Source organism: Spermophilus citellus (assembly GCF_964194105.1).
Source record: "Spermophilus citellus genome assembly, chromosome: 9".
NCBI classification, from domain to species: Eukaryota; Metazoa; Chordata; class Mammalia; order Rodentia; family Sciuridae; genus Spermophilus; species Spermophilus citellus.
Window position 1 is genome coordinate 58996813 of NC_138191.1, and position 12960 is coordinate 59009772.

The following is a 12960-nucleotide window of genomic DNA, read 5'->3' on the forward strand; positions in this document are numbered from 1 at the left end:
TAGAAAACAAATTGAAAACTAGCAGTTTGTAGTGGGCTTTTCTCCATCAGACAGTTCATTCAGAGGGAAGGGTATTTTGATCCAGTGCCATTTCTCAGTTCTTTATCTGTAATCAGATTTTTTTTTTGTTTTTAAAGAGAGAGAGAGAGGAGAGAGAGAAATTTCTTTTTAATGTTTATTTTTTAGTTTTTTGGCGGACACAACATCTTTGTATGTGGTGTTGAGGATCGAACCCGGGCCACACGCATGCCAGGCGAGCGCGCCACCGCTTGAGCCACATCCCCAGCCCCTTGTAATCAGATTTCTAAAAGATAAGTATTTTACCTCAGGGAAAGAAGGCTTGAAAATTTAAGGAGTAGAGAACTGGATAGCCAAAGAGATTTTATGAAAGTTCATATTTTCCTAGTTTAATTTAGAAAAGGTTTACTGGGGAAATAACACATTTCATCAGAACATTTCTTCAGGCATCACACAAGGCATTCTCCAGCAACACTGCCTCATATCTTATTTTCTCTAGGGTGTGCTGCATGAGAGAGGGGCTAGGATTCCCCACTGAGGCTTTGATGACTGCACACATACTGGTGTTTGCCTCCTGGCCCAGATGCCAAAAATTTCAGGAGCCAGTCCCAACCTCAGACTCAGACCTCATGAAGTGCATTTCAGATGAAAGTTACCCCTGCTCCCCTACCCACCATTAGTCCAGCAGAGGTGGGCCATTGCACATGACTTATAAACACAAGATGCTAAATGCCTTAGAGAGACTCCACTAAGTAGGTTAAGCCTAGTAGGGTTTTTTTTTTTTTTTTTTTTTTTTTGGAGACAGGGTCTCATTAAGTTGCTTAGGGTGCTGCTAAGTTGTTGAGGCTGGCCTCAAACTTATGATTTTCCTGCCTCAGCCTTCCAAGTCGCTGAGATTATAGGCACGTGCAACCACATCCAAGTCTAGCAGGGGTTTTTAAGGTTTGAGAATCTCACAAGAATGGAAATAATTAAAGGGCAAGATTTTATTTTTCTTAAAGTCATTATTTTCTGACTATAACAGCAAATATCCTAGTTCCTGAAGTGTTTAAATGGAAAGTGAAAATCAGTTTACTTTCATAGTAAATGCTACTTAGAATTAAAATCTTCTTTCCTGAAAGAGCAAGAGAGTTTTTTTCAAAATATCTCTTCCCATTCTTTGAAACTTGGGAGTTCACAAGAAAACCTGGAGGTTATGCTTTATTGAAGGTAACACTACTTCAATAATGAAGAATGCCACAAGGATATCAGGACCTGGGGATCTGGAGAGGAGACAGTGCAGGCTCTGAGTCAGCAGAACACATGACTGAACCACAGACTGGGTCAGACACCCAGGGCCTCTGGAACCAGCTACTCAAGTCTTGTCAAGGTTGAGAACTTAGCAGAAGGCAGTATCAGTGTTAGAGGGCTCCACAATATCTTTTGAGAGCTTGGGAGAGCTTGTGCTCAGTGTATTTCAAGGTTCTAGAAAATGTATAGGAAAAGTTAGGGAGAGAATGTTAGTGGGGAAAAGAAAGGATCAAGAAAATTAACTTTGCACATTTTTTTCTTTGGATACTGGAAATTGAACTCAGGCACACTTGAACACTGAGCCACATCCCCATCCCTATTTGTATTTCATTTAGAGAGAGGGTCTCATTGAGTTACTTAGCACCTTGCTTTTGCTGAGGCTAGCTTTGAACTCATGATTCTCCTGTTTCAGCCTTCTGAGCCACTGGGATTACAGGCGTGTGCTGCCACACTCAGCTTGTACATTTTTTATTTAGAGTTTTGTACAGGCACTTTTACTCCTGTCTGCTTGTAAACATATTATTGCCCAGAGTTCTAGACCTCTTAGTTAGCTCCTAGCCCTAGTTGCCCGTCTTTTTAATTATGTTTACCACTGTTCTTTTTTCCCCCCCCAAGTTTAGACTTTTGTCTTAAGAATAACTACACCCTGTTACCTTTTCTGCCTTTGGATCTTTACTCTTGAGGATGCCCTACCTGGGCTGTACCCTTCCTTGTCCTCCTGTCTATTCCCACCTGATAACCTCTGACCCATCCTTCCATGCCTTCACAGAAGCCCCCTCCCATCTGACCACCAAAGCAAACCGTGGGCATTTGAGGTGGTGTGACTATATAGTTTGTTGTTCAAACCAGAATACTTTGGAAATAAAAGAGAGTGTTTTAAATTAATAGGTATAAATTAGGAAAATAGGTATGAATAAGGACTGTCCTGGGCATGACTGACTTTCTTGTCTTTACCATTTCCTGTGGCCAGCCAGGTTTTCTTTCTTCTTTTCTCTTTTCTTGCTTGAGCTTGAATCCAGGACCTCCTCATGCTTGGCAAGCGCTTTGTCTCTGAGCTATATCCCCAGCACTTTTTTTTAATACCTTTATTTATTTATTTTTATGTGGTGCTGAGGGTCAAATCCAGGACCTCGAATATGCTAGGCGAATGCTCCACTGCTGAGCCACAACCCCAGCCCCACTTTTTGTTTTTTTTCAGTAATGGGGATTGAAACCAGGGGCTCATTACCACTGGGCTACAACCCCAGCCTCCGCACCACCCCTTTTAAAATAACATGGTTCCTTTCTCTCTCTCTTTTTTTTATTTTTTTTTATTGGTTGTTCACAACATTACAAAGCTCTTGACATATCATATTTCATACATTAGATTGAAGTGGGTCATGAACCCCCAATTTTACCCCAAATGCAGATTGCAGAATCACGTCGGTTACACATCCACAATTTTACATAATGCCCTATTAGTAATTGTTGTATTCTGCTACCTTTCCTATCCCCTACTCTCTCTCTCTTTTTTTAACCTTTATTTTCTTTCTTTTTATGTGGTGCTGAAAACCCAGTGCCTAACACGTACTAGGCAAATGCTCTACCATTGAGCTATAACCCCAGCCCTTTTTAATATTTCGAGACATGGTCTTACAAGTTGCACAGGCTGACCTCAACCTTGCAGTCCTCCTGTGTCAGCCTCCCAACTAGCAGATATATACCACCTTGCCAGCTTTTTTTTTTTTTTAAATTTACAGGAAGTTCCAAAGATCTGTATACCCCTCACTCAATATTCCCCAAAACCAAGGAATGGTATTGGCTTATTACTACTGACAACACTTCTTTGGAATTTCACATTTTTTTCCATTAGTGTCTTTTTTTCAGTTCCAACCCAACACCCTTCATACATTTCATTTACATGTCTCCCCAACCTGTGGCAACTTTTCAACCTTGTTTTTTATGATCTTGACAGTCATGAGGAGTACTAAGTACTGTATATGGAAATAGCCTTCAAAATGGATTTGTTATGATTAGACTAAAGTTATGGGTTTGGGGGAACAATTCCACAGAGGTGAAGTGCCCTTCTTATCATACATCAAGGAGTACATGATAACTTATTATATTTCTGGTGATTTAATCTTTACTGTAATAAAGTGTTTTTCCTTTCTCTGTTCATTGGAAGTAAGTCACTGACCTATCTACAAAGGGTGGACTAAGCCCTACCTCCTGGAAGGAAAAGTATCTACATGTATGATTTATTTAGGAAGGGATGATTCTTTCCCAACAGCATTTCTATTTTCCACTTAAGAGCCTGTGGGAAAGCAGCTTGAGCCACTCACTGGTCTTCCTACCCATCTAGAGGTGTGTGCAGTGGGAGGCTTAGACAAGTCCTTAGTGGCCAGTTGCATGCTTATTTTTAGTTAGGACCTACTGAAGAGGTGCAGAGTGCACCTGCACAACCTGTGACTCAGACTGAGTAGTAGTCAACTGAGAAGCTGGAGCAGTCTATTCTCTTTGAAATTCCTCACAGGCCACAGCCTTTTCAGCAGAGGCCTACTTTCCTTTTTCAGTCTTTTCAGGATCTCTAGAAGTAGAGATCAGGTATGACCTCCCATAGGTGCTCACCAGAGACCACATAGAACTTCTTAGACCAATGTGTCAATCAGCTTTCTATTGCTGTGACCAAAATACCCAAGAACAACAACTTAGGAGGAGAAGTTTATTTTGGCTCACAGTTTCAGAGGTTCAGTCCATGGTCTACTGGCTCCACTGCTTTGGGCCTGAGGTGAGGCAGAACATCATGGTAGAAAGGTGTGATAGAGGAAAGCTCTTAGGTCTTGGTAGCCAAGGAACAGAGAGTGGCGAGGAGCCAGGGATAAAATATGTAATTTCCAAGGGTATGCCCCCAGTGACCACCTTCTTCTAGCCACACCCTGTCTTCCTATAGTTACCACCTAAGAAGCCATTCAAATTATTAATCCATTAAATGGATCAGTCCACTAATTAGGTTACAGCCTTTATAATTTATTTACTTTGTTTCTGAACATTCCTGCATTGTTTTATCACATGAACTTATTGGGGAACAGCTCATATCCAAACCACAATAGCCAGAATCTGATAATATCAGACCAATGGAGTGACCCTTTGTTGCTGCATGGATCAAAGTGCTCATGTGTCATGGAGCAGAATCTGTTAGAGCATTGTTAGGCATGTTAATGTAAAACCTCAGAGAATGGTGATCAGGCCTGGGATTGGTAACCTCCAAAAGACATGGTTCCTACAAGGCTGCCTGAATTTGGCAAAGTTTTCCATCAACAGGAGTGACTCCAGTAGTATTAGCCAACTTCAGCACAGCCTGCTGGCCAATATTCCCAGAAGATATGACATCAACATGAGCTGAGTTGTCAGTGGTAACAATGGTCTGAGCCACTAGTAAAATTTTCTCCTAGGTCACCTTCAGATTTATTTTATTTATTTGTATGTGGTGCTGAGAATCAAGCCCAGTGCCTTACACATGCTAGGCAAGTGCACTACCACTGAGCCATAACCCTGGCCCTATTCAGTCTTTTATATCAGTATGGATTCATGTATATTTTATATTTTGGGCATACTGTTATTTTGTTGCTAAAATCATTCCAGAATTTGCCACTGGGACTTCTTTCAGGTTGGCTCCCATGTTCCTTTGACATGATCCTATTCTTTCATATTTTTGGGTACTTTTTAATTTTCTTGTACTACAAGATACTCCAAGCTTATCTTGTAATTTTCCCTGCCCCAACCTTAAACCTAGGCATTTTTCCAAGGAGATTTTAATAAAAATATTTAAAAACCAAGATCCAGAACATCACTTTGAACTGAATTCTGCTTTGTTTTCCCAGGCTAACAAACTTAACAGGAGTATGTGAGAGGCAGTTGCCACACTCCCCAAAGCAGCTCCCCTGCAGTGACATGGTACAGTGGTATATCTGGCCATTGGATCATTTGAATTCCTGATGTTTCTATAGTGAACTACTGGCTTTTCACCTAAGACCCTGCAGGGTGTGGAAGACAAATGAAAAGGTATCTATGGGCACAGGGTTTGGAATAAGTTGGATACTTCTTACTACCTTTATCCCTCCCACCTCTGGTGGGTGTCACTAGTAGGTCAGAAAGAGAGGGGCTCTGTCATTATCTAATGATTTTTTGAATTATTTTATTTTTGCACTATTGGAGATTGAACCCAGAGGCTTTGTTCATGCTAGGCTTATACTTTACCACTGAGCTACATCCCCAGCACATAAATAGTATATTATAAAGGTATAGTTTACACATATAAAATTCCCCTGCTTCAAGTACATGTATCAGTTATTATTAATTTTTTGGTACTAGAGGTTAAACCCAGGGGTATTTTACCACTGAACTACACCTTAGTTCTTTTTTTTTTTTTTGAGACTATGTTCTGCTAAGTTCCTTAAGGCCTCCGTAAGTTGTTGAGGCTGGCCTTGAATTTGTGGTCCTCTTGCCTCAGCCTCCTGAGTTGTTGGGATTACAGGCATGTGCCATGTGTCTGGCCAATTGACTTTTGATGTGTGAAAGTTTGATCCAATCTAGTAATATTTTTATGAATTGTGCTTTTGATGTCTTAAGGATTCTTTTCATAAACCAAAATCATATAAGTTTTCTCCTGTTTAAAAGTTTTCTAATTTTAGCTCTTACATTTAGGTCTCTGATCCATTGTTTAAAAAACTATTTTTAGTTGTAGATGGACATAATACATTTATTTATTTTATTTATATGTGGTGCTGAGGATTGAACCCAGTGACTCACCTGTGTGAGGCAAATACTCCACCACTGAGCCACAACCCCAGCCCCTCTGGTCCATCTTGAGTTTATTTTTGTATATGGTGCTGTGGGTCTCGGTCGGTCGGTCGGTCTCTCTCTCTCTCTGATATCCAAATGCCCAAGTGCTATTTGCTGAAAAGATCTTCTTTTCTCATTGAATTGTCTTGGCACATTTGTTGAAAATCAGTTAACAATAAACGTGAGGGTTTATTCCTAGACTTACTTGTTTCACTAATCTGTCCTGCTATCTTTATATCAATATACACTATCTTGGTTAGAATAATTTCTAGTAAGTTTTGAAATCAGGAAATGTTCATTTCCAGAATTGTTTTGATTATTGATTTGGATCCTTTGTATTTCCATATAAATTTTGAAATTAGCTTGTCCATTTTCCAAAAAAGCCTGCTGTGACTTTTTTTCTCCCAAATCAGTAACTGCATGTTTACTTGCTTTGTTACTTTTTAGTCTTATTCTTTTAATTATATAAATTTATAGAGTGCAGAATGAAACTGTGATACATACATAGAGCGTGCAAAGATCAAATCATAGTAATTACCACCCCCTCCTTTTTTGTTGGTACCAGAGATTGAACCCAGGGCCTCGTGCATACCAGGCAAACACTCCACCACTTTATCTCCATTTTGAGACAAGGGTTTGCTAAGTTGCACAAGCTGGCCTTAGCCTTTTACAAGCATGCACCACCATGCCTGGTTCCTTAAATATTTAAAAAAAAATTATTATCCCAGTTAGCAGTCAGGTAAATGCAAACAAAATCACAATGAGCAGGCCGGGAAGTGGCAGAGCACTTGCTTAGCACGTGTGAGGTTTCAGGTTTGATACTCAGCACCACATAGAAATAAATAAATAAATAAAGGCATTGTGTCCATCTACAATTAAAAAAAAAAAAAAAAAACAATCACAATGAGCTAACATTTCACCCCAAATAGAATAGTTCAGTGGTAGAGTGCTTGCTTAGCATGCACAAGGCCTATTTTCAGTGCCGCAAACTAAACAAAACAAGTGCTGGTGAGGCTGAGGAGAAAAGGGACTCTTATACACTGCTGGTGGTAACGTGAAATAGTACAGTCATATGGAGAATCATTTGGAGTTTCTTTAAAAAAATAACTACCACTTGATTCAGCTATCCCACTCCTGAGCTAAAGCCAAAGGATATGAAATCAGCATATCAAAGAGACACCTGCATGCCCATGTTTATTGTTACACTATTCATAATAACTAATATATTCAACATGACTGGATAAAGAAAATGTACGTAGTGGCATATTATTCATCCATTAAAAGGAATGATATCCTATCGTTTGCAGCAAAGTGGATGGAACTGGAGGCCATTTAATGTTAGGTAAAATAAGTCAGATACCAGAAAGCAAGTACTGCATGTTCTCACGCATATTTGAGTGTTTAAAAATGTTAATCTTGGGGCAGAGGTATGGTACAGTGGAGTATGGTACAGTGGTAGTGTACTTGCATGCCATGCATGAAGTCCTAGATTCAAACCCCAGAACCACATATACAAAAAAAGTTAATAGTCATTACTAGCAGCTGGAAGGATGCAGGTGATGGAGGATAGCAGGAGGTTGGATAAGGAGCACTAGACAGAGTAAGTTCTAGTGTTCGGTAGGATAGCTGGGTGACCATAGTTCACAATGATACATATTTTGTGACTAACTAGAAGAGAGGAGTTCTTAGACTCCACAGAAGTAATGATTAGAATATGGTAATGCTTATTACCCTAATTTGATCAGTACCTATCAATATACTGAAATATCATACTGCTGTGGTTTTCATAGGGACTGCATTGAATTTGTATATTAATTTGGGGAGAATCTATTAACAATACTGGATCTTCAAATTCATGAACATGAAATGCTTTTGTTTTCATTATTCAATCCTCACATTTCTTTAATTCCTTTGGATGTGAATGGAATTTGTTTTCATTTTTGGATTTTTCATTGCTGGTACAAAACAACTGTTTTTTGTATACTGATCTTATAATCTGTGAATCTGAACTTGATTAGTTCTAGTACACTGTAATTTTATGTTGTGGTTAGGTCCTCATCCAGTCAGAGGAGATTTTAAAAAAAGGTGCCCAAGAGGGGCTGGAGTTGTGGCTCAGTGGTAGAGTGTTTGCCTAGCAGGCATGAGGCACTGGGTTTGATCCCCTGCCCCACCTAAAAATATGCAAATGAAATAAAGGTATTGTGTCCATCTGCAACTAAAAAAAATATTTAAAAATAATTAGAAATTACAACTTGAAAGGGGGAAACATTAAAAAAAAAAAAAGGTGCCCAAGACCAATGACAGGGTAGCAGCAGCCTATATCTGTGTGCAGAGTTTTAGTTTTTGCAGTCTTTTCAATAGAGACTGTATGGCCTATGGTCTTATTTCACAAAGAACAGAAATCTAGAAAGTTTACGTGACTTGGCTATAGAGCTTATTGGTAGAGCCAGGAAAAGAATTCATCTCTATCTTCTGGCCCTATTCATCTAAGGTGTTTATTGATCCCCTTCCATTGTTTGGCTTTAGTAGCTGTCATTTTCTCCAGTATCCAAGAGTATAGATATGATTATTATCTTTTTTCTTGGCCTTTTAGAAAAGCTCCCCAAACTTTCTGAGTTTCTTACCCAACTGCCATTGAGGCCTAGCTAACTTGCATCCTTGATATTTTGAAAAGCAATCTAAATTCCAGAGCTAGGATTCTCCTGATTTGGACTTGAGAGTTTAACCAATTGGTCAGGACCATTTTACAGTAGAGTTAACTTTTAAAAAAGAATAATGACTAGATTTTTTTTGGGGTGTGTGTGTGTGTATGGTGAACCCAGGGATCAAAACTTTATCATTGAGCTACATCCCAGTCCTTTTAATTTTTAAATTTTGAGATAGGGTCTCACTAAGTTGCTGAGAGTCTTGCTGAGTTGAGGTTGGCCCTGAACTTGTGATCCTCTTGTCTCAAGTCTCCTGATCACTGGAATTATGGGCATGTTCCACTGCATGCAGAATGACGGGATTTCTAAAGGTTTCATCTTAGTATCTATATTGACTTAATTATTATTTGCTATTCTTTAATTGGGAGGTCCAAATGGTAATTTTCTCAAAAAAATTTTTTGTCAACTGATGATGATGGCTAGAATTATTTAGAGGCCTCTTTAATATTTATGTTTCACCTTGACTTCTATTTTCTTTTTCTTAAAGATATTTTCTTAGTTGTCAATGGACTTTATTTATTTATATGTGGTGCTAAGAATCAAACCCAGTGCCTCACACATGCTAGGCAAGTACTGTACCACTTGAGTCACAACTCCAGCCCTATTATTATTATTATTATTATCTTTCAAATTAAAAAAACCCAACTATCTCTTGTAGGTAGATTGCAAGGAGTTGGTTAGCCTTGTTGCAGTAATGGTTTCCTGTATCTGGGGAAGTTATCTTCTGCAGTTAGGGACAGGGAGGTGGGAGGTTGGGTGGGATGAAATCTGAGAAAGTAATGCTGTTTGTTAGAACAAAGCTAATTATCAGTCACCACCAACCATCACTATAACTCGAATTCCAGATACGGTAAGTAGAAGTTCATCTTCTAGTCTGTCTTCCTGAATTATACCTGTAAAGCAAAAAAAGATAATTTGAATAAAACATCTCAAGTATTTCACCAAGTATATTGATGCTGTGTTGCCTTCCCAATACACATTGTAATTATGTAGCAATAGTAGTTTGGGTGGAAGAGATCCAGCTATGTATTCAACCCAGGGGTAGCCCCTAACTGAACTACATCAGTTCGAAAATCCTGCTTCTCTCTCTCTCATGTCAGAATTACTGAGTTATCCCATAGCATTCCCAAGGCCACAAGGATTAATTCAGGCATGTTCTTGATCAGTGTGAACTTCAAGACTCTCACTAGGACCATGTGGTTTGCTATATATAAAACTAGGATCTACTGAACAATTTTGCCAACTTCTGGCAGTTTCTAAATTGGCCCTTGAAGATTGCTACCTCCTGGTAATCATATCCTTATATAAGACTTTCATCTTGACCTTGGGCTGGACCTACTTTCTAACAGAACATAGCAAAAGTGATGGGATGTCACTTCTGGCATGAGTTACTAAAAGACTGTGTCTTCCATCTTGGGTATCCTCTCATTTGCTTACTGTGAGGGAAGACACATACCATGCTATGAGGTAGGCTACAAAAGCCCACAAGGCAAGGTATTAAGTGGGGTCATTGGATAACAGTCAGTGAGAAACTGAGGCCCTGGTTCATCAACCTGTGAGGAACTAAATACTGCCAATAGCCACACTAGTGAGCTTGAAAGGAGATCATCTTCTATCTGGGCTTTCACATGGTATTGTAGCCACAGTAGACAGCTTAACTGCAACCTCATGAGAGAGCAAAGACTCCAAGCTCAACAGAGCCACTAAGTTTTGGAGTGATTTGTTAAGGAGCAAAAGATAAAACAACACCCTAACAAAAGCTAGTTGGAGCTAGATTCTTTCCCTAGTTATTTGTAACTGAAAGCATATTCACGCACACTAGCTAGCAGTAATCTTGAGGTTCCTAAACATTAAAATCTTTAGACTCAAATTTACCATGGTTTATAAAAATAATGAAAACAGAAAAAAAAAGGAAAACTGTTCACCTACTTATAAGCATCTCCATTTCTCATATGAAAAATTATGCAATAAGGCCCCATTCATTCATGATCCTTTATAATAGTGCAAAGTTTATGCCAAAATATACCTTTGATTACTTCAGCAAATGAACAATGTAAATAAACAGTGATCACGCAGGAACTGTTAAATCCACTGTTGAAAGTCCTTAAAAAACCACTTTAACACCATCTGTTTACATATAAGTTTAAAATATGCTAATTAAAATAATTATTAATTAGTATCCATTAATTAAAGTCAGTCTAGAAGGACTTCAATAGACTAGGGTGTCATGAACCATGATTAACTGAAATAGCATTCAATGTAACAAAACATTACAACCTCATCATTCTTTAAAGGCCTTTGAATGCTATAAACTTATATAAACCAATCTGAGCTTACTCCCTAAATAAAAGCTTTTGCTTTAGGGTCTTCAGGGTAGCAGGATTACTTGAAAAGGCCACTGGAAGCAGTTACAATGCTATTTCCTTATATTCTGTTTTCTAGCAAGTTCAATGAAGGGATGCTGGTCTTCCCTATTCCCCCTCCCCTTTTTTTAAAGTGTTGGGGATCAAACCCAGGGTTTTACGCGTCCTAAGCAAACACTTGAATACTTTACCACTGAGTTGCACCCCAGCCTCTGTTCTTTTTTATCTGCTAAGATACCTCTCTCAAATATTCTTTCTATGTAATAAAATCACTTCCTGAGAGGGTTTCACTTGTAATTTAGTATGAATTCTTTCAATTAAATTAAATCTAGATTTATCTGAGCACTTGGAAGCATGAGAAATAAGAAGGGTATGAAGAGTTAGGGGACATTCTGATGAGCAATTCTGAAAGAGGCAGGGACTTAGGAAAGGAAAGAGCTATCTATCTGGGAGCAGGATTAAGATTCATCAAAGCCAGACATGTAAATTCAATTGTTTATCTGTACATGAGATGACCAAGTTACTGGCTGGGTAGGGAGTGATTTCATTCAAAGGGGTAGCAGGATGAGGATGTTCACAGTAGATCACTGCAGTAGCTGGTTGAAGTAAATTGATACTTCCTGGGAAGGAACTTATCAGATGGGACATGTGGGATGGCCTGGGCTTTAGTAGTTGATAGTGGAGTTTCCTGGAATGAAACAGAACTTCTATGGCCTATAAAAGAGAAACGGCAATAGTTTGGGGCATAAGGTAAGAAAAGTAGATAGAAGTGACTGATGCAGCTGAAAACTAAGACATACCATGTCCTTCAGTAAGCATCTTGAGGTCTGTACTTGGTTTTTAAAATTTCCAAAATGGGGTTAGAGGAGTGGCTCAGTGGTAGAGCACTTGCCTAGCATGTGTGAGGCCTTGGATGTAATCTCCAACACCATAAAAAAAATTTTCCAATATAAAAAGAATCCACATAGGCATTAAATGAAAAAAAAAAAAAAGCAAAATAAAACTCACCACTCTGGTTAACAGCTAGTTCTAAATATGATGGTTAAACTTTCAAGGTCTTCATTCTTTAATTGTAATTCTTCAAGCAGGGTGGCTATGAACTGTGTAAACACCACATTTTTTGGAGAATGCTTCTGAATGCCAAGAATTGGGGTCAATCTGAAACAACCAAAAACACTAAATGTATATGTATGAAATGAGAGGTATGAAGGGACTCCCATCTTCAACATAACAAGGAGGATTTTGAGAGGATAATGAGGTTACTCTGATTTAATAACATTCACACAGAGAGAAAAGATCAAACATTATTAAGTACAGAAAGAAGTCTAAAAGTTTGAATCTACCAATGTCCTCCTGCTTTTCATAATTTAGCAAAAAATATTAAAATTCTGTTTAGGAAAGAAAATGGATTCCATCCATTTGGGGAAGACAGGTTGTGGAGAAGAGTTTAGAGTTGAGTAGGATTTTAAAAACAGTTTATACTGGATTATACCACCTGGAAAAAGGACAATAAATAATGAACAAGATTACCTTTTGGATGAAACCTGAATATTTTAACTTTTTTTAAAAAAAATATTCTTTTAGATGTAGATGGACACAATACTTTTATTTATTTATTTTCATGTGGTTTTGAGGATCAAACCCAGTGCCTCATACTTGTGAGGCAAGCGCTCTGCCACCGAGCCACAATCCCAGCCCATATTTTAACTTTTAAACATAAAATGGATTAGGTCCCACAAGGCATTTAATATCAACTTCATATG

At 38.5% G+C, this 12960-nt stretch overlaps 1 protein-coding gene and 1 long non-coding RNA gene across 3 annotated transcripts in view; one reads left to right on the forward strand and one right to left on the reverse strand.

Moving 5' to 3' along the window:
* The window catches only part of LOC308655326, a 34537-nt gene extending 26097 nt beyond the window's left edge, over positions 1–8440 (forward strand). The window contains exon 2 of the long non-coding RNA XR_014023451.1: positions 5169–8440. This is a non-coding gene — a long non-coding RNA (uncharacterized lncRNA). The remainder of the gene's footprint in view (positions 1–5168) is intronic.
* Positions 95–12960, reverse strand: part of RPAP2 (RNA polymerase II associated protein 2) — a 106010-nt gene continuing 93144 nt past the window's right edge. The window contains exons 12-14 of one of the 2 annotated variants that reach the window (XR_014023450.1): positions 12206–12355; positions 9657–9727; positions 95–1482 (exon numbers count right to left, since the gene is read on the reverse strand). Coding sequence is in view for 1 of the 2 variants with exons in the window: in XM_081305342.1 (XP_081161468.1) it covers positions 12214–12355 (142 nt within the window). In the remaining variant the exon portion in view is untranslated. Of the gene's footprint in view, positions 1483–7297; positions 9728–12205; positions 12356–12960 lie in introns of those variants that run through there. The other variant, XM_081305342.1, reaches the window with a different exon arrangement.